The sequence below is a fragment of the Nymphaea colorata genome, chromosome 2 (assembly GCF_008831285.2).
Source record: "Nymphaea colorata isolate Beijing-Zhang1983 chromosome 2, ASM883128v2, whole genome shotgun sequence".
NCBI classification, from domain to species: Eukaryota; Viridiplantae; Streptophyta; class Magnoliopsida; order Nymphaeales; family Nymphaeaceae; genus Nymphaea; species Nymphaea colorata.
In genome coordinates this window covers 1,153,858-1,176,864 of record NC_045139.1, presented here as the reverse complement: position 1 = coordinate 1,176,864, position 23,007 = coordinate 1,153,858, and the positions used below count along the sequence as shown (strand labels likewise).

Below are 23,007 nucleotides of genomic sequence, written 5' to 3'. Positions count from 1 at the left end.
AGAGCTTCGATGTCCATCAGTTCCAAGAAGATCTAAAATAAACTCCAAGAGTCAAAGATGAAAAATTTTGACGAACACGAACTGACAAAAGGAAAAAAATAAAATAACCTGCTATAAACACAAAAATGAAAGAGTAAAGTAGTTGCTTTCTCGATAAGGATGAAAATACATTCCAACTATATATATATATATATATATATATATATATATATATATATATATATATATATATATATATATATATATATATATATATATATATAAAACCTCAATAAGGGTGTGTTTTGTCTCATCTTAGATCTCTGATCTATGGTGATTCGAGATCACTATGATCTCAAATCCGGATTTAAGGTAGGACGTGTCTCCCCATCCGACCTTAAATCCACTTTTTTTTGTACATCTAAAGTTTAGATGTATGTTACTGAAATCCTCAGTTTGTTTGAATTCAAGATCCTCCAAAACACACCTTGTAATGCCTAACATCTAAAATCCCAAGTGGTTTAGATTATTGGGATCGGACGGCCTTTCGACCCAAGCTCAAATCTAAGGTTCTGGCTATATGATCATGAGGATCTCAAATCCATCTTTTTATATAGCGGATGAAATCTGGTGTTTATTTATTTTGTAGATCCCACTTAAAAAGGATATTACATCAGTTATAAATATAAATATGAGATGTGAGGCTATCAAACACATCGAAAGACCACTACTTCACCAACATTTTAATCTAACTCCCCTTTCTGGTTGCGAATTTCGATGCAAAAACACGTTGAAAGATGCATAAGAACGAAAAGAAAATCATGCATCAGATCCGTTGCATCAAACTGAAAACATGAAGAAGTTGGAAGAATCGTGTTTGTTCTGAATCCACATGTCATGCATCAGATCCATTGTATCAAGCTGGAACCATGAAGAAGTTCCAAGAATCGCGTTGGTTCTGAGTCCACATGCAGCATCTCTTCCTCGGCAGCATGGTCAGCAACGTTGGCAGCAAACGTACTCAATGATTCACACAATCATACCAAAAACTTTTTTGCAAAAAAAGCCCGCCAACTTATACTGGTAAGACAAAACCAGGCTCAACATTGAAAACCTTTCATTTTAACTGTTTGTCCTATGCCTAGTTAGAGGCACCAAATGTGAAAGAATCAAGCATGAGCTCGTTGTTGTCATTCTTTCTAAAGTTAAGTGTGTTTCCTCTGAAATATTCCTGCAAATAATGGAGAGCACAGTACGAGGGGCGTTTCCCATGCAAGCCACACATTTGGTTGGCTGATTCAAAGACATCTTGCAAGGACCGGGGGAGAGAGAGAGAGAGATAGAGAGAGAGGGTCGTAATCAAACTCACGAGTTTCCACAAATCAGACAAATTTTGCGTTGCATGATCTTCTAATCAAACATTGAGGTGTCAACTAATCACGTTGGCATCAATTGATCCAATTCACATATCTGAATTTGAATATGAATGGAGAGAAGAATATATGATCAAGATACCCTCATTAAAATTAAAAAAAAAAAAAAAAACTGTATTGGAAGTTTTGGCCCTAGTTAGGATCCATGCGTAGGAACCATGCTTTATAAGAAAGAACCTGTTGTAACATATTTTGTTCATGATCTTATTCCTGTGTTTCTGAGTTCTTGATCTTCTAGACGAGCCACTGTGTGAATCCTTTAAGACCAATAGGCTATTATGGAAAAGAAGTACCCGTTGAGGCAAGGAGGTCCTTTAGGAGAAAAATAATACACGAAAATTGTATATTGTTAGTGAAATTATAAATGTTTTTTCCTAATAAAATTTTCTCTTGTAAGTCTTGGGGATGTTTTCTTTTGTAGGCTTCTCAAGATGCTCAAGCAGTTTCTCCTAAAAAAATTTCTGCGAATATGAATGAAGAGAAGAATATACAATGACCAAAATACCTCATTAAAGTTAAAAAAAAAAAAAACTTTTTAAAAGGGATAAAAAGGAATTGATGCATACTTGTAAAGAAAATAAAATAAAATGCCCCAACCTCTTTTGATGCATACTTAAAAAGTTTAATACCCATTACTTGTAAAGAAAATAAAATAAAATGCCCCAACCTCTTTTGATGCATACTTTTTTCAGGAACTAGCTTATCATCTTAATTGGCAACAAATTGATCTTATCAACCTGACTCAAATCTCTGAAACTTAAGACTTGGTAAGCTCGCTCGCTCCAGATGCTTCCATGAGACTGGAACCGGTTTTTCTGCCAAATTCGTTTTTAGTTGGACCAAGTTAGAAGGCGAATTCAGTTTTAGATCCAAATCTGGTTTTGATAATCCACTTGGGTTAGACCGCCACAAAGGGTAGTTTGGCAGTGATGACCTTTTGTGAGTATCTTATGATTCTACCTAAAGTAAATTCATGAAACAATAGTTTTAGTATCCAATGAACCTGCCTCAATCTTGATACTAGATTCATGAAACACACACAAAATGTCTTTGCTCCTAAACAACTTCCAAAGGATGCAAGCGCACACAGCCAAAAGGTCATAGGAATTGCCTGTTGGAGTTTTTTGAGTAATTCATCTTTTGATTATCTGAAATCTGTTGTGGTTAGTATAATTTGGAAGGATCATTTGGTGTTGGGATTCATCTGTCTTCTAAGGGTTGTTTGTGAGTGTCTCGTAAAACTATCCCAAAGATTGAGTCAGACTCACAATATATTAGTTTTAGTATTTTATGAATCTACTCTAATATTTAGGTAGAATATTCATGAGACACTCACAAAGTACTTTGACGTCAAACATTGGCATGTGCATAGCTGAAGTGTGTGTGTGTGGGTGCGCATGCACGAATGCATATGAAGTAAACATGAGAAGAAAAGGTGTGCGTGTGTGAAGTAAATATGAGAATTATATGGGTCCAGATTTAATCACTTTGATCGATAGTTAACAAGGTTCATCACCATAAAACTATGATTGTACATAGACTCACAATGTTTTGACCAATAATTTCTGTAATTGATAAGAGAACTTGAACAAGGCCGACTCAGCTTGATTGGACCCTCTACCAACCCCATGAGCTTCTCTTTTACCCACTTCCCTCTTGGCAGGAAAGCAGACGGTGCATATAAATGAATTTGCATTCATATAGCAAATATTCGACATCATTGCTGCTTTTGAACAAAGTGATTTTGCCAAGTTTTAAATACAAAAGTTTTTCAAGTTTTGCCATTCTTTTTGTGCATAAAGGGAATGAATGGACCCATTACATGTGATAATGTTTATACACATCTCTCTCTCTCTCTCGCTCGCTGACTTGTCAAGATATTTAGAATTAACCATCTGTAAAACATTGTCAAGATTCGTGCAGATCCAAATCCAATTTGACACTTTATATCAAGATCTTGATGCCAATCAGCTTGATCAAAAATACAAGGTTTTGAAGAAAAAACCTGTCTAATCGTGTTTGCATCTCACTAAATCCTGTCAGCAAAAAAAAAAAAACACAAGTGAAACTCTGTCTTGAGCCTGAAGCATAACAAAAATGGGAAATTTTTTCCTGAGGGAGATTCAAAACATGAAATGTTTAATCGGGAAAGAAACCTACGAAGACCCAATATGGATGTGGTCATTTGTTTTGGGCCCTGATCAGAATTGAGACTTGATTTTGAATGCCAAAATCCATGTACCATGCCTCTACTGTTTACTGACTACTGATCTTTGGCTTTCTTTAAATTTCTTTTTACATACATGTGCATTTTTTTGTCATATTGATGTAAAATCTTTTTTCCACATTTTTTGGCCGTTACATGTACGGGTGGATCGTCTTGGCAATACTTGGATCTTGTGTGACCCACATGTATGATAAGAGATGAGATTTCTAGATTCTTCTAGAAGCAACTAAATAGTATATAATTCTGTAAAGCAATATTTGCTAAACGGATCGAGGATATGAGATCCTTAGGGACTATTTGACAATAGTGTCATTCTATTACTGTCCCTTGTAAAACAGTATAATAAATATACTTCTATGAATTTGTCTGAATTTATGTGACAATAACAATGTATTACTGTTACCGAATGCCCCTTAGAGATCTCATTCCAGAAGTTTGGGAGAAAAAATTTATTGTTATGGAGATCCACTATATGTTTACACAGTATCTCCCACAAAATAAGGATATGAGATTAAAGGAATGTTTTTTTTTATTGAGGATTATTTATCTAGAAAAGCAGCCCCCCTCCCTGATGAGAGATTTTGTTGTTTGCCTATAATCAATGTTGTAAAAGGTGTATCGCAAGTCGAATCGGTGTAGCTTTAAGATAAGTTGTATCGTAAAATATCGTAACGTATCATAACTGTATACATATTTTTTAAAAAAATAATAATAATAAATAATAAATCTTAAAAAATCATAAAAAATAATAAAAATCAACGTATCGTAACTGTACCATAACATATTGTAATTGTATCGTATGATACGGTACATGTATCATAACTGTATGATACGGGTAGTGTATCGTATCGCATTTTTGAAACGCGATGACACGTATTGTACGATATGTACAACACCGCCTATAACAACCTGCTCTATGTGTGTGTTTGTGTGTTCCTTCTTACAAGTGAAAGTGGGAATAAGGAAAAGTCGAATCAACTCAAAGTGGCCGAAGAAATGTGATGACTGGTTAGATGGCTCAAGAGAGTTTTCCTTAGCCTGAAGCTACCCAATTGAGTTATTAAGCCTATCTTGGCTGCTTTATCTATTAGTCAAGTCTGTCAAGTTAAATAAAAGAAGAAAGAAAGGAAGGCAGTGGAAGAAAAGTTAATGGGAAAGAAGGCTTCCATCATTTCTTTTGTGATGGTACAATAAAGAAAGTGGGTTTACAGAGCAGACAGGCCATATTGCAGTTCTGTCTGGTTGCCATTACCCCGTAGAACACCAACTTTTATCTTCTCCTTTTGTTTCCCTGGTCTCTCTGCACCACTAAAGCCTGCTTTAGTGGCTTGGCAAGCTGAGGGATGTTGTAGGCCAAAGCTATTACACAGAATATAAAAGCTAAAGATATTCTGAAACTTCTTGTTTGGGAGTTGTTTTTTGTACCACAATCTCAAAAGCAGGTCCAACATTTATGATTTTCCTGAGAGAGATCTCACTTTTTCGATGACTGGAGACAACTGCTTAAGATCAAGAACAAAGGGTTTTGTGTACTTTGTTGGACATGTGATTGGTAGTTGGTGTTTTAAACGGTGAGGTTTTTCTCGAGTATAATACGGCAAGCTTGAAAAAAAGATTACGATAAATTTTTAAAATTAAAAAACAAACTAAAAATGAAGAAAAAAATAAAATAAGTAAGAAACTAATAACACAAACATCAAAAAGGTAAGTAGATTTGCAACAAATAAAAAATAAAAAACAAACTGTTTGGCATTAAAAAATGAAAAAAACACAAAAAAAAACTCATTAAAAACGAGTTTCTTAGTTTTTGATGTTTTTTTAAAATGTTTATTTAAGTTTTAAATGACAATTTAATTTATCATGTTTTTTTTTCCCGAAAGAACCTGTTTTTGTGATACTGGATATAAGTATTGGTTTCTCATTGCTACCACCGGACATATGCCTAAAACAAGATGATATTATCGAGAGCACATGAAACTTTATCTTGTTAACATCATTGTTTCAACTTTAAAGCTGAAAAATGTTTAACATACATTACCTTCATATTGATCAAGGATATTTTGTGATTTCATTTTTTCATTGGATGATAGCAAAGGTATCCCTTCATTTAGCAATATTCTGAAAAGCTGGGTCCAGTATCGGGAAAATTGGAAATATGAGCCTCTTTCTTTGGGCTTATGACATAAAAGTGTGAACTTTAACAGAAGTTTCCCAAATACTTTTGTTTCCAGAGGTCGTCATCTCCTGCAATCCTGCTTCACTATATTCACAGCTTTATATTCCAAACAACTCTAGCAAGTCACTTTTTCTTTGGCCATTTCCTCTAAAAACAAGAAAGTTCCATTTTATCTTCCAAAATCAAGACCAATCTTCACTTTTTTTTTCTTAAATCCCAAGAGCGCCATTTTCTCTCCTTTAACAATGAACACAATTTTGGCAAACCATTAAAGAGATGATAAATTTTATGGTGGTCTTTTTGCATGGTTAGATGCTTGAACGGAAACTATTGTTGTTATCTAACTGCGGAAACCAAAAGAGCTTCATTCCACTTTTCTGGGTATGGAATAATTACCTCATGCGTTAGTGTTTGACTATAATATCTCCTTTAATTCCTTTACTTTTTATCTTTCCTTTTGCCTTTGCAGACGAAGAGTGTACTATGGTTATTCCTTGGGATTTATTTAAAGTTGCTATGTGCAAAAGATTTGTTGATTGTTGATCGTTCCTCTCTCTCCCTCTCCCTCTCTCTCTCTCTTTATCTTTCTCTTTCTCTCTGTTGCAAATTGATCATATACGGGAGGTGTTTGCGATGCCTACTGTGCTGCAGAATCTTGATTTCTGCACGAAACTTTGTGAGTATACTGAGAAGATTGGTCTACCAAAAGTTTTACTTATCTGCCGATTCTGAGCAGAATGGCAATCTCACAGAAGACGATCGCGTGCATGAGTCATACATGGCTTCTTGTTTCTGTACTTATGTCCCCTGCTGGTTCTGTTGTTGTTTCATCTGAAGAATCATTAGAGAAGGCAGGGCACCAAACTGGAAACAACACTCTTCAGAAGGTAAACATTCTTATTTTTCAAGTTTTCTGTTTTGGGTAGCTTGCTTTGTGTTCTTGCTTTGAGTTTGATATCCTGCAGATAGACCCTCAGCTTCAGTTTCAGATGGAAGTCCACGGCTTCATGCTTTGGGCATCTGTTGGTCTTCTGACTCCCGTTGGAGTGGTTTTGATGAGAATGTCACACAGAGTAGACTGTAGAAAAAAATTGAAGATCCTGTTCTACCTTCATGCTGTTTTGGAGGTAAAACTTCCACGTTCTCTTCTCCTCAACGATTTCCATGTCCATACTTCACCAGAAGAAAGAGAGAGAGTGTGTGTGTGTCAAAGACTGAGAAAACTCTACCGCTGTCGGTTCTGTTTGCCTATGAGACAAGTCATCCAGGGTGCCCCCTAGAAAAAGGTCGGACTTGTAAGCAACCGAGCTTGTCCCCTTCACCTTTCATATGAAAATGGAAGAAGAGGGTGAAATTGTCGATGGCGGAGGTTGTATGGTGTTTGAAAGGGCAGGGTACGACGATGACTTTTTCCAACCAAAGTAAAGAAAGTCTCGCTCATCACATGCTCCCTAATTGCACCAGTGCAGGGTAAGCTGAATGCACATAATTTAACAAAATTCGAATATTTACTTAATCGCATTTGAGTTGTTCAAGCTTGACTCGTGTGCATAAAAAACGAGTTCGGAAGCCAGGTAAGGTTAAGCAAAATCCAAGTGAATCTAGTGAACCTGATTTGCTTAGTTATTGTGTACTCTGTCCGTATCAGCTTCTTAACCATAAAATTGAACTATAGGTACTAGCTTTCTTTTTATTGATTTAGGAGATCAAGAAAGACTCGTACACTTGCTACCATTTTTTTCAGATCATCTCTGTTTCGCTGGCAACTATTGGAGCTATCATGGCCCTCAAAAACTTCGAGAACAAGTTCAACAACACCCACCAAAGGATTGGCCTTGCTATCTATGCACTTCTTTGGCTACAACCCTTCGTTGGCTTATGCAGGCCTCACAGGTACCTATATGGCACTCGATTGACTAATTTCTCTTGATGTTTTACAGCAATGTTGTTAAATTGGGTATTCGAATTGAACTGAATATATAGTCCTGAATGAATCATTCAGGCAGATTTAGTCTGATTCTCACAACAGTAGCTTGTGATGATAGAAATGTATCCATTTATTGATTTTTGAGCTGTTTCAGGGGGATCAAAGGAAGAAGTTCTTGGTATTTTCTGCATTGGCTGCTTGGAACAGGAGTATCATTGTTAGGGTTCCTAAACATCTATATTGGTCTTTATGCTTACCATAATAGGACCTCCAACAATGTGACTGTGTGGGTCATCCTTCTCACCTCTGAAGTCTCCTTCATTTCTTTTCTTTACCTGTTGCAAGATAAATGGGATTATCTGCAGAAGCAAAGGTCATTTCTTGGAGCAGAAGAACCAATTCGACCAACACATCAAGTTTCTTCACTCGCAAACAAAATGGGTGGTTCACATTCATGACATAGAGAAGACTCTTTTTTTGGTTTCCAGGATTTTTTTTTTTCCAAGACTCGTTATTTTTTTTTTCTTTCTTCATCAATAATTTTGCAGAATGTTAGTAGCAAGAAGGAACTAAGTTTATGAACTCCACGTCCTGTGTAGAGAGTTCATGGAATTAGTTTCTTTGCTATTATGCCAAACATTCTAATGACATGTGATATCCAACAGCAAGTCTATACCTTATGAAATTGCTGGTTTCTTACAGTCGAATGAAAATATTTTCACCCTTATATATATTCAACAGGAACACACACACATACATACATACATACATACATACATACATATATATATATATATATATGTGTGTGTGTGTGTGTGTGTGTGTGTGTGTCATCCGTTGGTATATGTATCTGTGTATCTGTCCTTCAAGACATGCATGTTGGGCCAAAGTGTATTCAACAAAGGTCCTTTTGGCAAAACATGCGACCCTTGAAGACTCAAAAATGAAGACATCTGTCTTTATTCAAATACATAATCATTTGCTGCCTTAATTTGTGCCTTAAAATTGTTGATCTTAACTATTATCAGATAATTCAAATGGCATTTTTGTAGTCAGATTGCAAAAAAACGAAATTCAAATCTTCAGGCTCTGAAAATTCTTAGGGTGACAATCAATGACCCCAAGAAATGGCTATAAGCTGGACCAGTCAACGCTGCCTTCCGAGAGTACAGAAATTCTAGTTGGTGCAGACCGGAGCCAATTTGTGTCTGGTGTGGGCACACAAAGTTAGTTTAATATTATGTTAATATTTTGATGTATTTGATTGTTATACATATAAGTACCCCTAAATAAATTAAAGATATTGAATGACTGTCCCCACTTCTCCGCGCAGAACTGTGATAACTCTTGCTATTGGTTATCATCTTTCTGATAATGCACGTAGACGTTGATTTCAAATTTCTCTATTTAAAGGTAGAAAGAAATCCATCTCCTCCTTGAGTCGTTCTGCAGATGCCCTTCTTTTTAAACCAAGCGTTTTCCATCTGCACTGCACCTGATCTCCTGCGGCCAGCTACTGTACCCACCATAGATCACCTCTCCAAACTAGCTGATCACATCCTCTTCCTATCCTCTCGCTCTCTCTTGCCTCTTAAGAAACAGCTCGCAACTTCTGTTCTTTCCCACAGATGGAGATTATTATTGACTTCTTTGAGTAAACTCGACGTGGGCAGAGAACAGGTGATGTGCAGCTACAGTTAATAATTGCAGTCATACACTTGGGAAAACGAGCTTATATAATCCAAAAAAGTGCTCGATTGCTGTTATATCATTTGATTCTTTTCTCTGTTAGGCAATGACAAAAAAAAAAAGAAAACAAAACTAATTGACTATTTAACCTCAAGGAGTAATTTAAATCGGCAGAAGGCTGCATTGTATTTATCAATAACTAGGCAGAAACCATGTGCTGCAATATATGTTCCATCGGTTACCAGCAAAGGTGCTGCATTCTTTGTGACTATTATAGTCTACTTCGATGATGTAGATATCAGAATAGAAAGTGAAGTTTTTAGCAAACAGAAAGTAGACTACCTATATCAGCATGTTTAAGATGCATTCTACTTAATAAGTAAGTTCATATATTAATTATTAATATAGGGCCGATGATTCAGCAACTCTGCAAATACAGGTTGATATCAAATAACACTTTTTTACTAAATGGGCCTGCAGGACTTCCTGGACCGTTTTCAGTAGCTCGACGATGTGATTAACGCACTCAAACTACAGCGTTTGTCCAGTCTCAAAAAGCCTAATTGGGTTTAAAAACATTTCGTCAATCTAATTCATATCCAGATTCAAATTCTCAAATCTAGATTGTGGTGATCAATGCACGGTCTTGAAACAGACTACTGTTGTGTCTGGTATTACGGGAGTGGTTCTCTTTCATAACAATTGATCATTGATGAGTCATAAGATGGATCTCTGATTTCGTTGTATTGCTGAGCACTTTAATTCAACAAAGAAATTGGAACTGTCATTAACAAACTTTGCTTCAGTGACTCGGCATCGTGATGTTCACTTTTTCAGCTTTAAGCGTAGTCATAGCGGATACGACTTTCAATATCAAGCAGAACACTGGTACAAGAAGAAACTGATGGAACATGCAATGAGTACATATTGATATACACAGAGATCAACTACATGGAACATGCACAAAAGGCATTTACTAAATGTTAATTGGACATTCAGTTATAGTTAACATGATTTATAGCCAAACAGGAAAAGAACACAGAGAATTCAATCACACAAACGAACCATTAAGCATGTCTTATGGCACCAAACATTTCCCCGAATGAAAGTTTGGGTGCATCTGCACGTGAAACTATTTCAACCACCTTGTATGAAGCCTCAGGATATAGCAACGCCTCAACCGCAACCTCGGCAACCTGATCCCTAGATATAGAACCTGCAGAGAGTGTATCCTGAGAAGGAAAACAGAAAGCACCACAATCAGCATAAAAGCTTGAACAGCACATAGATGCTTACTGAAATAGGCATACCTCTGGCTTCATGACAATGTTCCCATTGGGTGGATCATTTCTTAATCCACCAGGCCTTATGATGGTGTAGTTTATCCCAGATTTTCTTATATACTTCTCAGCTTGAAGCTTTGCTATCAATGTGAGTCCAAACACGTTAAGAAATATATAAGCAGGATTGAGTATCTGGCCCATCGCAGCACCATTTACCAAGATGGAGCTAATAAGAATGAATCGGTTCACCCCAACCTTGCGGCACGCATCAACAAGGTTGACTGTGCCAAAGTTGTCAACCTGTTGCAAGAGGTCAGAAATTTTTTTATCCTCAACAGAACCGTGATCCTTCACGAACTTTTAATAGTAGATAATTTTCACAAGGAATGACAATGCTTTCCAAGCTACTGCATGATGTTAGGAAGTACTTGTAAGTGCAACGTAATTGTTTCGTTGTATATTCATAAACACGTCTATATAAATGATGTAAACTTCATTTCTAGCCGTTGGGTTCTCCAATGGTTCCCCACTGTTGTATATATACCTTGTAACATATTCTTTGATATGAGGCTGTTTTACAGCTTTTGTTTTTTTAAATAAAGTTTCTCTTCAGCCATACGATTCCTTGTTGGACTTTGATGCCCCTATGAGCTGACTGTTGCCTGGTACAGTGCTTGAAAACACTGTCTGGGCCTTAATGCCATTACTGTGAATTGGTTGCTGCTGTTTTGACTTGTTCATTGTGCATTAGAACACTGAAAGCTGTGAGTATCTTCTTGAGAAGTATAGATTTGTATCTATACTTGAAGATTGGATGTGATCTTTGAAGGATTCTTCAAGATCCTGGTATTTCTAACACAAGGAACATCAAGAAATATGACAAATATTGAAAGAGAGTTTCTCATAATATTCGAAAAAACCTCCCATGTTACTAAGTACTGGAAATAATTTACTCCACAATCCAAGGTTCTACCCATGATGCCAGCTAAATGCAGACTCCCTAGAGTACCTTGGACTGCTCATAAGCAACAAACTTCACAAGGAACAAGCTAAAGAGGAAAAGAATTATATTTTTTTATGAAAGTATTATATATATTTAAGAAAAGTAAAACTTGAAAGGAGGTTAGTAGTAACAGAACCACAAGCAATTGGCTGATTATCATAGATTCATTGAACATGTGAACAAAGGAATATGCCAAAGAGAGAGAACTTAAAAAGCATGGAAGCACAAATGCATATGGATCGTCAGCACCTACAATTCAGACAAGAAGGTCAAAGTTTTTGAGCTGTTGCTTTTTTTGCATATCCTGAAATCCTCAATTTTGAAAACAAACAAATTAGGTACCCTTGCTCTATGTTCAGGTACACAGATTCATCACCCATTTTGCCCACCAATATAACCATGTTGGTGCTTCCACTAAGCAGCAACCATCCTTGACACCACTATAACATTCGATTTCTTCATTCCTTTCCAAATAAAATGCCAAAGCTCATGTTCCGAGAGCCTTAAGATTTTTGTTAAAGCAAAAAACAGTTGAAATGGGAAAAAAACACCAAGTCCCGAAACTTGGTGGCAGGTACAAGGTAAACTCTTTCAGGGAACCCTTCAGTTAAACACCAAGCCATCACATTTGGGTGCTGTACATGGGAACTCTCACTTTTTCCGGATTCAGGATGTTCCTTGAACTCAAGGAGAATGTAGCTGACTGCATATGGCTATTAAAATGACAGTAAACCCATTTAGAGGCTTGGTTTTAGCATCATAACTGTACAAGAAAACTTGGTTTGACTCAAAATCTGGGTTTGCAACACACAGTGAGTCGCCATGTAAACTGGTGATCGATTCATCTAACACAAAATTACGATATGTTAGAGCAAGGGTTAACAGTTGCACCTGAAAAATCATGTCAATTCATCTAATCTTCAAAACATGGGTAATACCACTATCAAAGATATATATCAAGTAGCCTAGTGTCCTAAGAACAGTAAAACAAGCAATTCAAGATTCTCACAGAAAGACGTCCCAAGAAACAGACCTTCCATGGCGCAAAGAGATCTAGTGAAGGCCGGAACCCAGTGGCACAGACCACTGCCTCTGCATCGCCGATCGCTTCTGCCAGCTTCTCTGACCCCTCTGTAACATCAGCTCTCACCTGCCACAATGATCGATCAGTCAATCAAGTATTTATGCAGCATGAATGAAATGTAGGACCACATTACTCACAATTTGAACGTTCTGGTGGTTAGAAAATGCGTTCCTGCCACGTTCAACATCACGCACACCAGCCCTGACGGCGAATCCCCTCGCTGCAAGCTGATCTACGATCCTCTTGCCGGAGTTACCGGTCGCACCGGCAACGAATATCTTTCTCGGATTTGCTCTGTTCGCCTCTTCGCTCTTCTCCCCTGTTGCTGGTGTTTCCATCTGAAACCAGGATCTCCGGTGAAGATTGTTGCGCAACAAAAAAGACAAAAAGAAAGGTAACGCACTATCTACTGACTGCTACAGTTTACAGAAATGAGAACCTAATGACTTGCTTGAGATACCCAAAAAGGTACTTCTAACTCATCAAACTAGTTTCATGTAAAAACATCAAGAGGACGTCTGCATTGGACAATTTGTTCAGAAAAATGGAATCAGTCGGCAGGTAGTGCGGCAGTTCAATCCACTGCAACTTTGCTACTTATCCCAGACTTCTGGAAAAAGGAGAAGGATTGGTCTCTCTGTTATTTTCCCAACATACGACAGACAGTTTCTTTAGCTTGTTTCACGTCGAAAAATAGAGACGAAATGAACTCTGTAGAACAACCAAAAGGCAATCTATAGAGAGAGAGAGAGAGAGAGAGAGAGAGAAAGAGATATTACCCCACTGGCAGAGCAGAGAGGGCGAATCCGGGGAGGAAGAGGAAGCTTGGAGAGAGGGGAAGGCCTGAAACAGTTAATGGCCATTGTCTTGCATTACTTGTCACTCAAGAGTCTTAGTCGGCGCAGAAGGGGTCGCTTCTGTGCGTGTCTCTCTCTCTCTCTTTCTCTTTCGCACATACGTAAGACGATCCCGTATGTAGTCCAGAAGTTGCCACGTGGTTTGCCCCTCTTAGCCGTACATACAAAAGCCACGTTATCTTAAACTAACAGTTCATGCAAACTTCAACTAAAATTTCTCTTAAACTAAAATCTATTTATGAGCCTTGAATTTTTATTATAGAATTTCTCCACAATTCCACCTCATCAAACACTCTTTTATTTTTTTTTTTTAATTGCAAATTGAACCCTAATGCATTGCAACAACTATTGCATCACAAATTACAGCCCAATGGTGTGGCGAGTTCCATCATTTAACAGTTTGTGACTTAACATAAACCTGGCCTAAAAAATGGAGTAGATTTAGAACTCTTTGGTGACTTGACATAAAAAAAAAAAAAAAAAAATCTTTCCAATTTACATTTTGATGTGCAGAAATATATTTATGTGTTTGATGATAAAAAAATATATTTTTAAATTTCTATAAAATTATTTCTTAATTTGATAACAAGAGAGTATATTTTCAGATTTACATAATCTTTCGATATAGTTTCTTAAACACACGGATAAATAATAAACCATCTACCAAACCACGACCAGCGATGCAATGAACATGAAGATTAAGTACTAGTTATACAACAACTATAATTTTAATATGATAACAGCACATTTTAGCCTTTCCGAAATGGACCGAAAACACACATACACTCATGCGCGTGAACCAGACAACAAACTGATGAACTCTCAAAAATTTTATAAATACTTACTTCGTCAAAAATGCAACAGAAGATTCAATACAGATTTTCTCTTCGGATCATCACACCGTGTACAAAAGAACAAGGACTGGACTCACTTATACGAAGACAAAAAATAAAGGCAAACACTGTAAAGCTGCAAGAAAACCAGCACAAACAGACGCATCTCCTGTTTTTCTTCTTTTCCTTCTTCCCTTCTCAGTTGCTTCGTTCAAGAATCCATGGTCATCACACAACGAATGCCTTGGCCACTCAGCATCAAATCAAAGGCCTTAATGATTTCAGAGAATGGAATTTCGTGAGTGATGAACTTGTCCAACTCCAGCTCCTGTAACCATTTAACCACATTTCTCAGGCCTTCACCAATAAATGCAAGAACACACACACACACACACACACACACACACACACACATATATATATATATATATATATATATATCAGACAGAGAGAGATATGATGACCTTCTTCATGTATAACTCAACCACCCCGGGCGATGTGAGTGTGTGTCTTGTCGTTACCATAGAACGTTCCCTTCAGTGTTTTTTCATTCAAGAACTTGATGGGGTGTGTCTTGAATGCTGCGTCTTGGTGTGGGACACCAACCAGAACGGAAACACCCCATCCCTGTAAAAGAGAAAGAACTGCTCAGGAAAGAACAGACTAAGAAACTTTGAGCTAAGAAAGACTTTAGTGCAGTCAATTCATTTTGATTTGAGGAATCAATCAGACCTCAGAAATGCAAGAATGTGTAGGACACCACTCACATCATGAACACACTCAAAGGCTGATATCATGGCATTGATGTTCCCTGTGCACTCAACACTCCTGTCAACCCCACCATTGGTCCTTTCTGCAATCACCTGCAAGTGACAAAACACTTCAATGGGTCAATAACAATTAAGTGGTCTTCTATCAAGTAAGAAGTTAGCATCCAGGAAAGAAGCGTTTTAGTCCAATTAAAAAGTAATACATACAAGTTTCCTCTAAAGCTGGTTTGTCTAGAAGCAGACGTCTTGAATGGGTTTATCATAGTCCTTGGGGTTCAGAAACTCTGTGCAACCAAATTTCTTCGCTGAAATAAGTGAAAAGCAAAGAAGAATCACTAATCTGAAAGTGAAATCAAAATGAACTGGATCATGGTCGCCCCATCATTAAACACACCTTCTTCAAATCTGTTGGGGTTCAGATCAACTCCAATAATTCGTGAAGCTCTGGCGACCCTTGCACCTTCAGCAGCCTAAAAGTTGCAAAAGAAAGGCATATCATATCTAGGAGATAAAAGGACATGTACCTGCAGAGCTTTTAGGAAATCCAAGAACCTACAGCACCCAAGCCAAAAACAGCCACACTTTGACCCTTCTTTGGCGGAGCCACATTAACAGTGGCTCAAACACCTGAAACCCATTCGAGCGAACAATCGATTAAGAGAACTTCATTTTCTTAAATAAAAAGAAAGAAATGGAGTGAGAATGATTTAGTAAATAGTTTCCCTTGCCTGTTGAAATTCCACAGCTAAGGACACAAACTTTGTCTAGAGGGGCCTTTGAATTGACCTTGGCAAGGCAACCCACATGTACAACAGTGTATTCACTGAAGGTGGAGGTGCCAACAAAGTGATAGACAACCACAGTGTATTCACAGAAAAGCCTTATTCTAATTGGACCTCTGTGTAAACAACCACAGATGTCCAGGCCTTGGAGGAAATGAAGCCATTTTTTTTTTTCCAATTGCAGGGGAAACCACAATAACTTGCATGTCTGATGGCTCTGTTTTCATGGTCCCACCTGACGACTTCTTGTCTTGTTCTAATTGAAGTAGTAGTGGTGAGGAATGAGATAAGGCAAATAAAAAATGAGGATTACCTTTGCTTACGAGAAGTACACATCAGTGTGACAGAGGGCAGTGAAGAGGATCTTTATCCTGACCTCCATGGCTTGGGGTGGTGCCACCTCGACCTCTTCGATCACCAATGGCTTCCCTGCCTCCCAGGCAACAGCAGCTGAACCAAAACACCCATAGCCACAAAAAAGAGAGAGATCAGGCACAAAACCAAGAAGCAGAACACAAAGATCAGGAGAAGGAGATCTGTCAAGTACGTTTTCCCTTTTTCCTGGAAACATTCTAAACTTCCAAACTCACCAATATGTTGGCAACCAAACAAGGAAAAAAGCAAACAGCAAATTTTGCAACTTTTCATTTACATCTTCCAGAAAGGAAACACGGGTTTTCTGTCAGAATCCCCATGAATTCATGAAATAGCAGACCAACAAAAATTGGATCATCCCTCGACCATCCATCAGCAGAACGGAGAGAGAGAGAGAGTTGTGGGGACAAAGAAATGGGATGAAACACTTTCATATGAAATAGCTTCCTGTTACCTTTGCAACAGATGACTTGACCAGCGGTAGCCATTTCCCTTCAACACCCCAACGACAGGAAGAACAAGAGAAAGGTAGGAGAGCAAGAGTACACCAACAACAACAAAAGAGTGAACAGAGACAGAGATAGGAAAGAAAGAAGAGCTCTCAATTCCTGCTCCACAGTCGAATTCCTTCGATGGGGATACCATCTCTTCGCATGGGTATTTATACAGCACAGCTCGAGTGGATCGACATCCATCGACAGAGAGAAAAAAGAGAGAGACGCAGATAGGAAGGGGAAAGAGACAGAGAGAAAGGATTCCTTACACAGCAGGAGAGTGAGAGGGCGGGAGGACCAACGGATGCGTCCGAGGCAGCAGCAGGGAGAGAAGGCAGCAGCAGCAGGAGCAGCGTTCCTCTCTCTGGCGGGTGGGGTGAAGCAGCTGAGGACGAGCTGAGCACGAGGAGACGCCTTCGCATGCCCTAACGGGCAAAAAAATATTTCCAGAAGCATTTCTCCACCTCTCCCTGTGGAAAGATGTTTCCGGAAATTTTTTTGCGGAAACGCCTTCAACAGGCAAAAGAATATTTCTGTGTTTGATAAACTGGAAAAATTTTAAAAAATTTAATTTTTTTTCCTGAGCTACAGGATTTTTCCAGCCCATCAAATGGGCCCTTTAAAGAAAATCATCACAAGTGTTTCATGAATTTATTTTATTTTTTAAAGTAGAATCATGAAATAGTAAACACATTTACCAAACGATCAAGAAGCTTTTTCCCTGTTTCCCGTACAATTCGGTGGAATTCATTCTCAAACAAAATGGAATTTACGATTCTGCATAAGAGAGCACGACCATGGAAAACAGTAATTGTAATTCCATAATAAGATGATCGGTTACATGCAACCTACAACACAGTCACACACACAGTTCCAAGTAATTAAAGAACACAACGAAATCGGGTTTAAGGAGCACCTGTAATAATCTTACAGTGATAAGTGCTACAAGATGAGGACGACTTTTAAAGCCAGAACCTCCTTATGCATCAAAATTTCCGGTGAATCTATAAACATAATTTGAAAAATACAACTCTTGGTACCAAATTACCAATATTGCCCATCTGAGCCAACTTTTGCCAACATATGATAGGCCACTGAAATCACATAGAATGGACTTCATGCAGCATCCACTAAATGCTTTACAGATCACCTGAGTCTCACTGTCGCCTATCTCTTGGAAAAAAGTTGGACAGCACAAGAACGCTCGTAAACCACCACCCTTCATTTTGTAAAAGGGTCCCAATGAATGAAATCATGGAAAAATGAAGCAACATCACTCTCTAACATAATCCCAGCGGCTGATTCTGTTGGTCTTCAAGAACAGGTTGCTCAATAGAACAGAATGGCCAGTATGGTGAAAGTGCCACCACCTTCCCAATTATGATCAGCGTTGGTGAGACCAAGTCTGCGGCCTTGACCTCGTCCACAAGATTTTTCAGTTCGGCAAATACCTAGACAATGAGCACCCTGCATGTTAGTTCTACCTGCATGTTGGTTCTAGACTTCTAGTAGATGACAGAAGTACTTGCACATCAGAAGGGTTTAACTGAGCATAACGACAGGCCTGATGACAGAAAGAGACGTATCATAGGAAGTTTGAGGACGATGTTTTATGATGAGAAAAAAATATTCAGCCCAACGAACGCCTTTATTAGAAAGAGAAGTACTCAGCATACCGTCCTTTGGTGAGGTGTAGTTCCTCTCTCTATTGCGGCTGACGGAGTGCTCGGATCCAAGCCATTGGATATCAGCTTCATAGCAGTCGATGGTAGAGTGGACAACCCCATGTATACAACCAATGTCGAGTCGGGATCAGCAACATGGTCTGCTACAAACAAGGGATCTGTTCCTCCTTTTCTGGAGTGCCCTGTTAAAAATTGGACACTTCAATGAAAGAAATATCAGCGTATAAGCATAAGATCGTTGCCATAGTAATAACCAAATTTTCTACCACTCAGCAGAAGAAGGGAGATAGCTTGTCCACTAACACGATTATTAGCAGCAGAACTTTGTTAAAGTAGAAGCAGAGAATTCACTAGCTCCATAGAGAATTGCAAATTAAACCATATATTACAAATAGGAACTCAGCAATGCTTGCAGCAGAAAGTTACATGAATTAGACCATTTGAACTCCATTAATGAAATAATTAAAATTTAAATAAAATTTGGAACTTGAGGAAATGCTTAAACGAAAAGCTTACATTAATAGACTAGAAAGGACTTGAAGTTTCAATTGCAGAGGCCAACTCTAGATTATATTAAAATTCGCCAACTGAAACAATGTTGAACCCATTCAGTATCAAATGTATATCAACTCAATAATTGTCTATACCTGCTGCCATTCCCACAACACGTACACAACAATACAAGCAGCACATTGTCCAAGAAAGCAAAATCCATTTCATTTATCCCTGATTAGGAAGCTGGTAGATAGCACTAGAGGTCAGAGATCATACTTATCAACGATCTCAACTATCATGTGACCAGCCAGACAAAAAGGTTCGAATTTCAACAGGGGAGTAAAACTAAGAATCTGCAGATCAGAGTCTCAGGCTCCAATTGCCAAAGACATGAAGAATTTAGAACTTTGGATACCCAAGATAAATACATGCTCTTTCCCAAATATGGGAAGATTGAACATAGAAAACACACAACTAGTGGCAGAGCAGATGTTTCAGATGAAGCACGTTTTTATGGTGGTAAAGAACAAATTCTCAATTATAAATAGGGTCGCTTTCTAAACCGCTGTAGCCAAGTTTCTGATAGTGTTTTTTATCAAACAATTAAGGTGACAACTATACAAGGTTATGAAGCGAAGGTCGGCAAGAAATGTGATGTCAGGTGGTTGAAACACAGGTAATCATATTATTGCACATCACATTAACAAAAGTGGCAAAGGTTCAACAGTAAAAAGGGGTGTAATTGGTAGAAAAGAGATAATCCATTTTGTAATAATCAAAATATGGGAAGCTGAGCTTACCTGTTAGCAATACCTCGATGTGTCAATGGAATCCCCAATTCTGCTGCTATCCCAGAAGCAGCGGTAATACCTGCACCACCATTATCTTCGTAAAATTTATTCAACAAAATTTTGAAGTGAATAAAACAGAGTTCATGAAAAGTGATACGCTGGGCACATTTGCTAGAACTTTTTTCAAGAGTCAATACACCCTACACCGAATGTAGACCCCAGACCTCACACAATCAGAGAACTGTTAGAAATTGATTGTGCTACTATTGTTTGGATTCGGATAAAGACATAGTTCTCCTACTCTGTGTGATCAAATCTCATGGATGTTACCTCTTAAGCAATCTGATGCTATAGGTCTACAATCTGGATTGAGAAGGCACACTAAGTTCTGCTGCTCCAACAGGATCTGCACCTGGGTTTCCCTTCAATTGGCCAAAAAATCCAATAAACTAGACACACTGGTTTTATCACGTGAATGGTTTCCTTGAAACATAATACTCTACTGATGTGCTCACGACAGTTCCGGAAAGCATTAATTGAAATCAACAAATCCAAGCTGTACCTGGAATAACCTTCACATGAATTCCTTGCCTTTGCAAAAAATCCACCTCCTCTCCTCCCCTACCAAAGACCTGTTCAATGCAAACATGAGTCCACATCTATAACGCTTTTGACAGTCCAAGAATAGCCCAGAAGAAAAAAGTTTTTAGTCAGACGCAGATAACAATGCTTCTACATAATTGCGGCAGCAGATAAAAAAGAAACCAATCGCCTAGTGACAAAATAATAGCAAGCCACATAGTCTATTACATTTTAGATCAAAAAATAGAAACTTTCCAACATGCACGAGTGACTGCAAGATGAAATGATAAGGGAATTAGAAAGAAATTAATTTCAGGCAAAGAGAATCATGAGTAAAATCCTACCACCTTATAGAGTTTGCACTTGTCCATTTTATCAAATATCAAACTCATATGTTCACCAAATGAACAAATAATTGCAATGACTCTTAAAAGAGCAGAATCATACCAAAGGATCCCCTCCTTTTAGCCTCACCACATTAGCTCCTGCTTCAGCAAAACTCAGCAGCAACTCATGTATCTCCTCCTACGCCACCAAAACCACTCATTTAATACAACCGCCACCAAACGCCAACCAAAAGCCACCTAAAACCAATCTTAACGAAGCAAATAGGTAAACTTCTTTCGAGTCCTTACCTGAGTTCTACTATGATAACCAGCCGTCTTCCCAACATACAGCAGCCTGGCGTCAGAGCTAACCAAATCCATTATATCATTAGAAACCAGACGATCATAGAGGACGAGATCAGCCGCCTGTATGGCGTTCATCGCCTTCACCGTCAGAAGCTCCGGATCGCCCGGCCCCGTTCCCACCAAGAAGACGTTTCCGGGCCCCCTTCCATCCGCCCCACCGGCAGCTTCGCCGCGCCTCTGTTTGAGCTCCTCCAGCAGCTTCTTCAATTCGGGGAGTTGTAGGGCTATGTCGTTCTCCCTAATGGAATCCGAATCGCAATGAAGAGACAACGAGCCTTGCGGGATTGGCTGTTGGTACAGCCATGCATCTCGTTGGTACCTCTCGATTGAATGCTTCTCCGTAAATGGGGAGGCTCTAACGGCACAGAAACTTGAAAATTTTGCCGTGTTTTGGAGCTTTAGTTGGTCCAGTGAAGAGTAGGAAGAGAAGAGGGAGGGGTGGAGAAAGAGAGAGGGCTGAGATACACCATGACGAAGGAGAACGGCAGACATGGCGGGGAAAGGGAGAGGAGAAACTGTCTCAACGTGCCTCAAAGTTTTCAACTTATCCATGTCTCCATATCCTCCATGGAACTGGTGTAACCATTAGAAATAGGTGGGAATTAATTCACTTATAACAACAGAAGAACGTTGAGAAAGAAATTTTTTCTGAACTTAGAAGTCAACCAGCAGCTTGTATTTGGTAGAGAGATGGTCTAATGGCTAAACAAATTCTTCAAAATTACAGAGAAAAAAAAAAAAAAAACCCGAGGTCTCAGCTGGCTTTGGCTTTATATTCCAGAGCACACGAACACAATCGCCCAAATGGATTCGGCAATATAAAGTTGATCCCAAAACATCCAGTTTACTGCTTCAAAAAACCAGATAAGAACTACGAAGAGACAATCACCATCAACACTATTTTCTTCCAAGTTGGACTAACACGGACAGAAATGAAAACTCATAGTTACCCACGAAGGATCCCATTGAAGCGCATGCAGGTGAGAAACCCTTCTATTAACAACAATTTTACCATAAATAGAGTGTCTCCTACTCAAACGCACTCATATGTAGAAGTAACCGTTGAACACATAACAGAGCATAGCAGCACCCACCAAACAGAGCATGATAGAAGTGAAAAAAGGGGAATCGTGAGAGGCATACTTGAGTGAAGGAGCAGCCAAGAGGGATAAACTCAAATTTCCGGTTGAAGATGGTGCCTGAAAGCCTGCATGTGAAGAGAGAGTAAAGAGAGAAGGGTTATCGACAGAACGTGCGTGTCAGAGACTATCACAGGGCTCACCTGGGGCTGCAAGCGGGCGACGTTGGGGGAAAGAGGAGAGGGAACGAGAGAGCGAGAGAGGAAATGACCGCTTTAAAGTTTCGTTCCCCGTATGATTTTCACCAGCTCAACATATTTCCCCTTGCAATCAAACGGGGCCTGAGAGACGGAAATGAGGCGGCGGTTGATGAATGCTAAATGGTAGGAGAGGAGTGTGGCGTTTGGAGAGGGAGGAAGGCCCTGTTGCCTCTCAGGAGTCATGGAAGATTGAGCCAAATATGTACATGCGTGCCTCTCCATTGATGGCAAAAGACAAGTTTCAAGTTTCAACCATGGTGGGCTTCACATGAACAAGGCCGTAAAACAGGTTAAGATACAAAGCAGTAGAATGGATGAGAGAGGTCGAGGAATTTAATATAAAGAACATGACAAACTAGCTCAGCCAAGTAGCTAGCAGCACTTTTTCTATATAATAATCAGTAGTTCCGTTTTTTATTGCTTTTTTTTCTCAACCTTTCTCTCCTGACTTTTTCTAGTTACTTGTTGTTTATTTATTTACTTATTTGTATTTTTTTCACATTCAATTTCC

At 38.7% G+C, this 23,007-nt stretch overlaps 4 protein-coding genes across 9 annotated transcripts; 1 reads left to right on the top strand and 3 right to left on the bottom strand.

Annotated features, from left to right (window-relative positions):
- Positions 1 to 5,920: 5,920 nt before the first annotated feature.
- LOC116247092 (cytochrome b561 domain-containing protein At2g30890-like) lies at positions 5,921 to 9,058 on the top strand. The gene is made up of 6 exons (XM_031619052.2): positions 5,921 to 6,196; positions 6,285 to 6,491; positions 6,568 to 6,702; positions 6,781 to 6,942; positions 7,560 to 7,708; positions 7,897 to 9,058. The coding sequence occupies exons 1-6, from the start codon at positions 6,128 to 6,130 to the stop codon at positions 8,198 to 8,200; spliced, it is 1,026 nt and encodes a 341-aa protein (XP_031474912.1). The 5' UTR covers positions 5,921 to 6,127; the 3' UTR covers positions 8,201 to 9,058.
- A 1,306-nt stretch (positions 9,059 to 10,364) lies between these two features.
- On the bottom strand, positions 10,365 to 13,743 carry LOC116246911 (uncharacterized protein At2g34460, chloroplastic). The gene is made up of 5 exons (XM_031618827.2): positions 13,581 to 13,743; positions 12,939 to 13,139; positions 12,751 to 12,867; positions 10,742 to 11,014; positions 10,365 to 10,663 (listed from the first exon to the last, which is right to left on the bottom strand). Exons 1-5 carry the CDS (start codon positions 13,662 to 13,664, stop codon positions 10,499 to 10,501), a joined length of 840 nt encoding a protein of 279 aa, XP_031474687.1. The 5' UTR covers positions 13,665 to 13,743; the 3' UTR covers positions 10,365 to 10,498.
- Positions 13,744 to 14,475: 732 nt separating this feature from the next.
- On the bottom strand, positions 14,476 to 22,762 carry LOC116248510 (S-adenosyl-L-methionine-dependent uroporphyrinogen III methyltransferase, chloroplastic). Of its 6 annotated transcripts, none has more exons than XM_050076202.1 (14): positions 22,440 to 22,762; positions 22,301 to 22,364; positions 21,101 to 21,730; positions 20,913 to 20,990; positions 20,446 to 20,515; positions 19,893 to 19,962; positions 18,589 to 18,796; positions 16,357 to 18,363; positions 15,818 to 15,888; positions 15,656 to 15,731; positions 15,469 to 15,566; positions 15,259 to 15,354; positions 14,956 to 15,118; positions 14,476 to 14,819 (listed from the first exon to the last, which is right to left on the bottom strand). In XM_050076202.1, exons 3-8 carry the CDS (start codon positions 21,707 to 21,709, stop codon positions 18,193 to 18,195), a joined length of 1,206 nt encoding a protein of 401 aa, XP_049932159.1. In that variant the 5' UTR covers positions 21,710 to 21,730; positions 22,301 to 22,364; positions 22,440 to 22,762; the 3' UTR covers positions 14,476 to 14,819; positions 14,956 to 15,118; positions 15,259 to 15,354; positions 15,469 to 15,566; positions 15,656 to 15,731; positions 15,818 to 15,888; positions 16,357 to 18,192. The 6 variants fall into 6 exon arrangements, with proteins under 6 accessions (XP_049932159.1, XP_049932158.1, XP_031477204.1 ...); XM_050076201.1 differs by having other exon boundaries at positions 15,656 to 15,888; positions 16,357 to 16,493; positions 16,873 to 18,363; XM_031621344.2 differs by having other exon boundaries at positions 15,656 to 15,888; positions 16,357 to 16,493; positions 17,182 to 18,363.
- Positions 14,972 to 16,614, bottom strand: LOC116249047 (alcohol dehydrogenase 1-like). Its single transcript, XM_050076408.1, has 6 exons — positions 16,367 to 16,614; positions 15,786 to 15,813; positions 15,656 to 15,731; positions 15,505 to 15,566; positions 15,259 to 15,354; positions 14,972 to 15,118 (listed from the first exon to the last, which is right to left on the bottom strand). Exons 1-6 carry the CDS (start codon positions 16,612 to 16,614, stop codon positions 14,972 to 14,974), a joined length of 657 nt encoding a protein of 218 aa, XP_049932365.1.
- Positions 22,763 to 23,007: the final 245 nt, after the last annotated feature.

Excerpts from the sequence above, each read along its gene's own strand:
- LOC116247092 (XM_031619052.2), top strand. The coding sequence starts at position 6,128 with ATGCTTGAACGGAAACTATTGTTGTTATCTAACTGCGGAAACCAAAAG. Across the intron at positions 6,492-6,567 it reads TGATTTCTGCACGAAACTTT|AAGACGATCGCGTGCATGAG; the intron begins GTGAGTATACTG and ends GCAATCTCACAG. Across the intron at positions 6,943-7,559 it reads ACCTTCATGCTGTTTTGGAG|ATCATCTCTGTTTCGCTGGC; the intron begins GTAAAACTTCCA and ends CATTTTTTTCAG.
- LOC116246911 (XM_031618827.2), bottom strand. The coding sequence starts at position 13,664 with ATGGCCATTAACTGTTTCAGGCCTTCCCCTCTCTCCAAGCTTCCTCTT. Across the intron at positions 13,140-13,580 it reads CTCTCTGCTCTGCCAGTGGG|ATGGAAACACCAGCAACAGG; the intron begins GTAATATCTCTT and ends TCCTGGTTTCAG. Across the intron at positions 12,868-12,938 it reads ACCACCAGAACGTTCAAATT|GTGAGAGCTGATGTTACAGA; the intron begins GTGAGTAATGTG and ends TCATTGTGGCAG.
- LOC116249047 (XM_050076408.1), bottom strand. The coding sequence starts at position 16,614 with ATGTTTCCAGGAAAAAGGGAAAACGTACTTGACAGATCTCCTTCTCCT. Across the intron at positions 15,732-15,785 it reads ATTTCCTAAAAGCTCTGCAG|GCTGCTGAAGGTGCAAGGGT; the intron begins GTACATGTCCTT and ends TGCAACTTTTAG. Across the intron at positions 15,355-15,504 it reads ATGATAAACCCATTCAAGAC|GTGATTGCAGAAAGGACCAA; the intron begins GTCTGCTTCTAG and ends TGTCACTTGCAG.
- LOC116248510 (XM_050076203.1), bottom strand. The coding sequence starts at position 21,709 with ATGGATAAGTTGAAAACTTTGAGGCACGTTGAGACAGTTTCTCCTCTC. Across the intron at positions 20,991-21,100 it reads GTTATCATAGTAGAACTCAG|GAGGAGATACATGAGTTGCT; the intron begins GTAAGGACTCGA and ends TTGGTGGCGTAG. Across the intron at positions 18,797-19,892 it reads CATCGAGGTATTGCTAACAG|TGTCCAATTTTTAACAGGGC; the intron begins GTAAGCTCAGCT and ends CTTTCATTGAAG.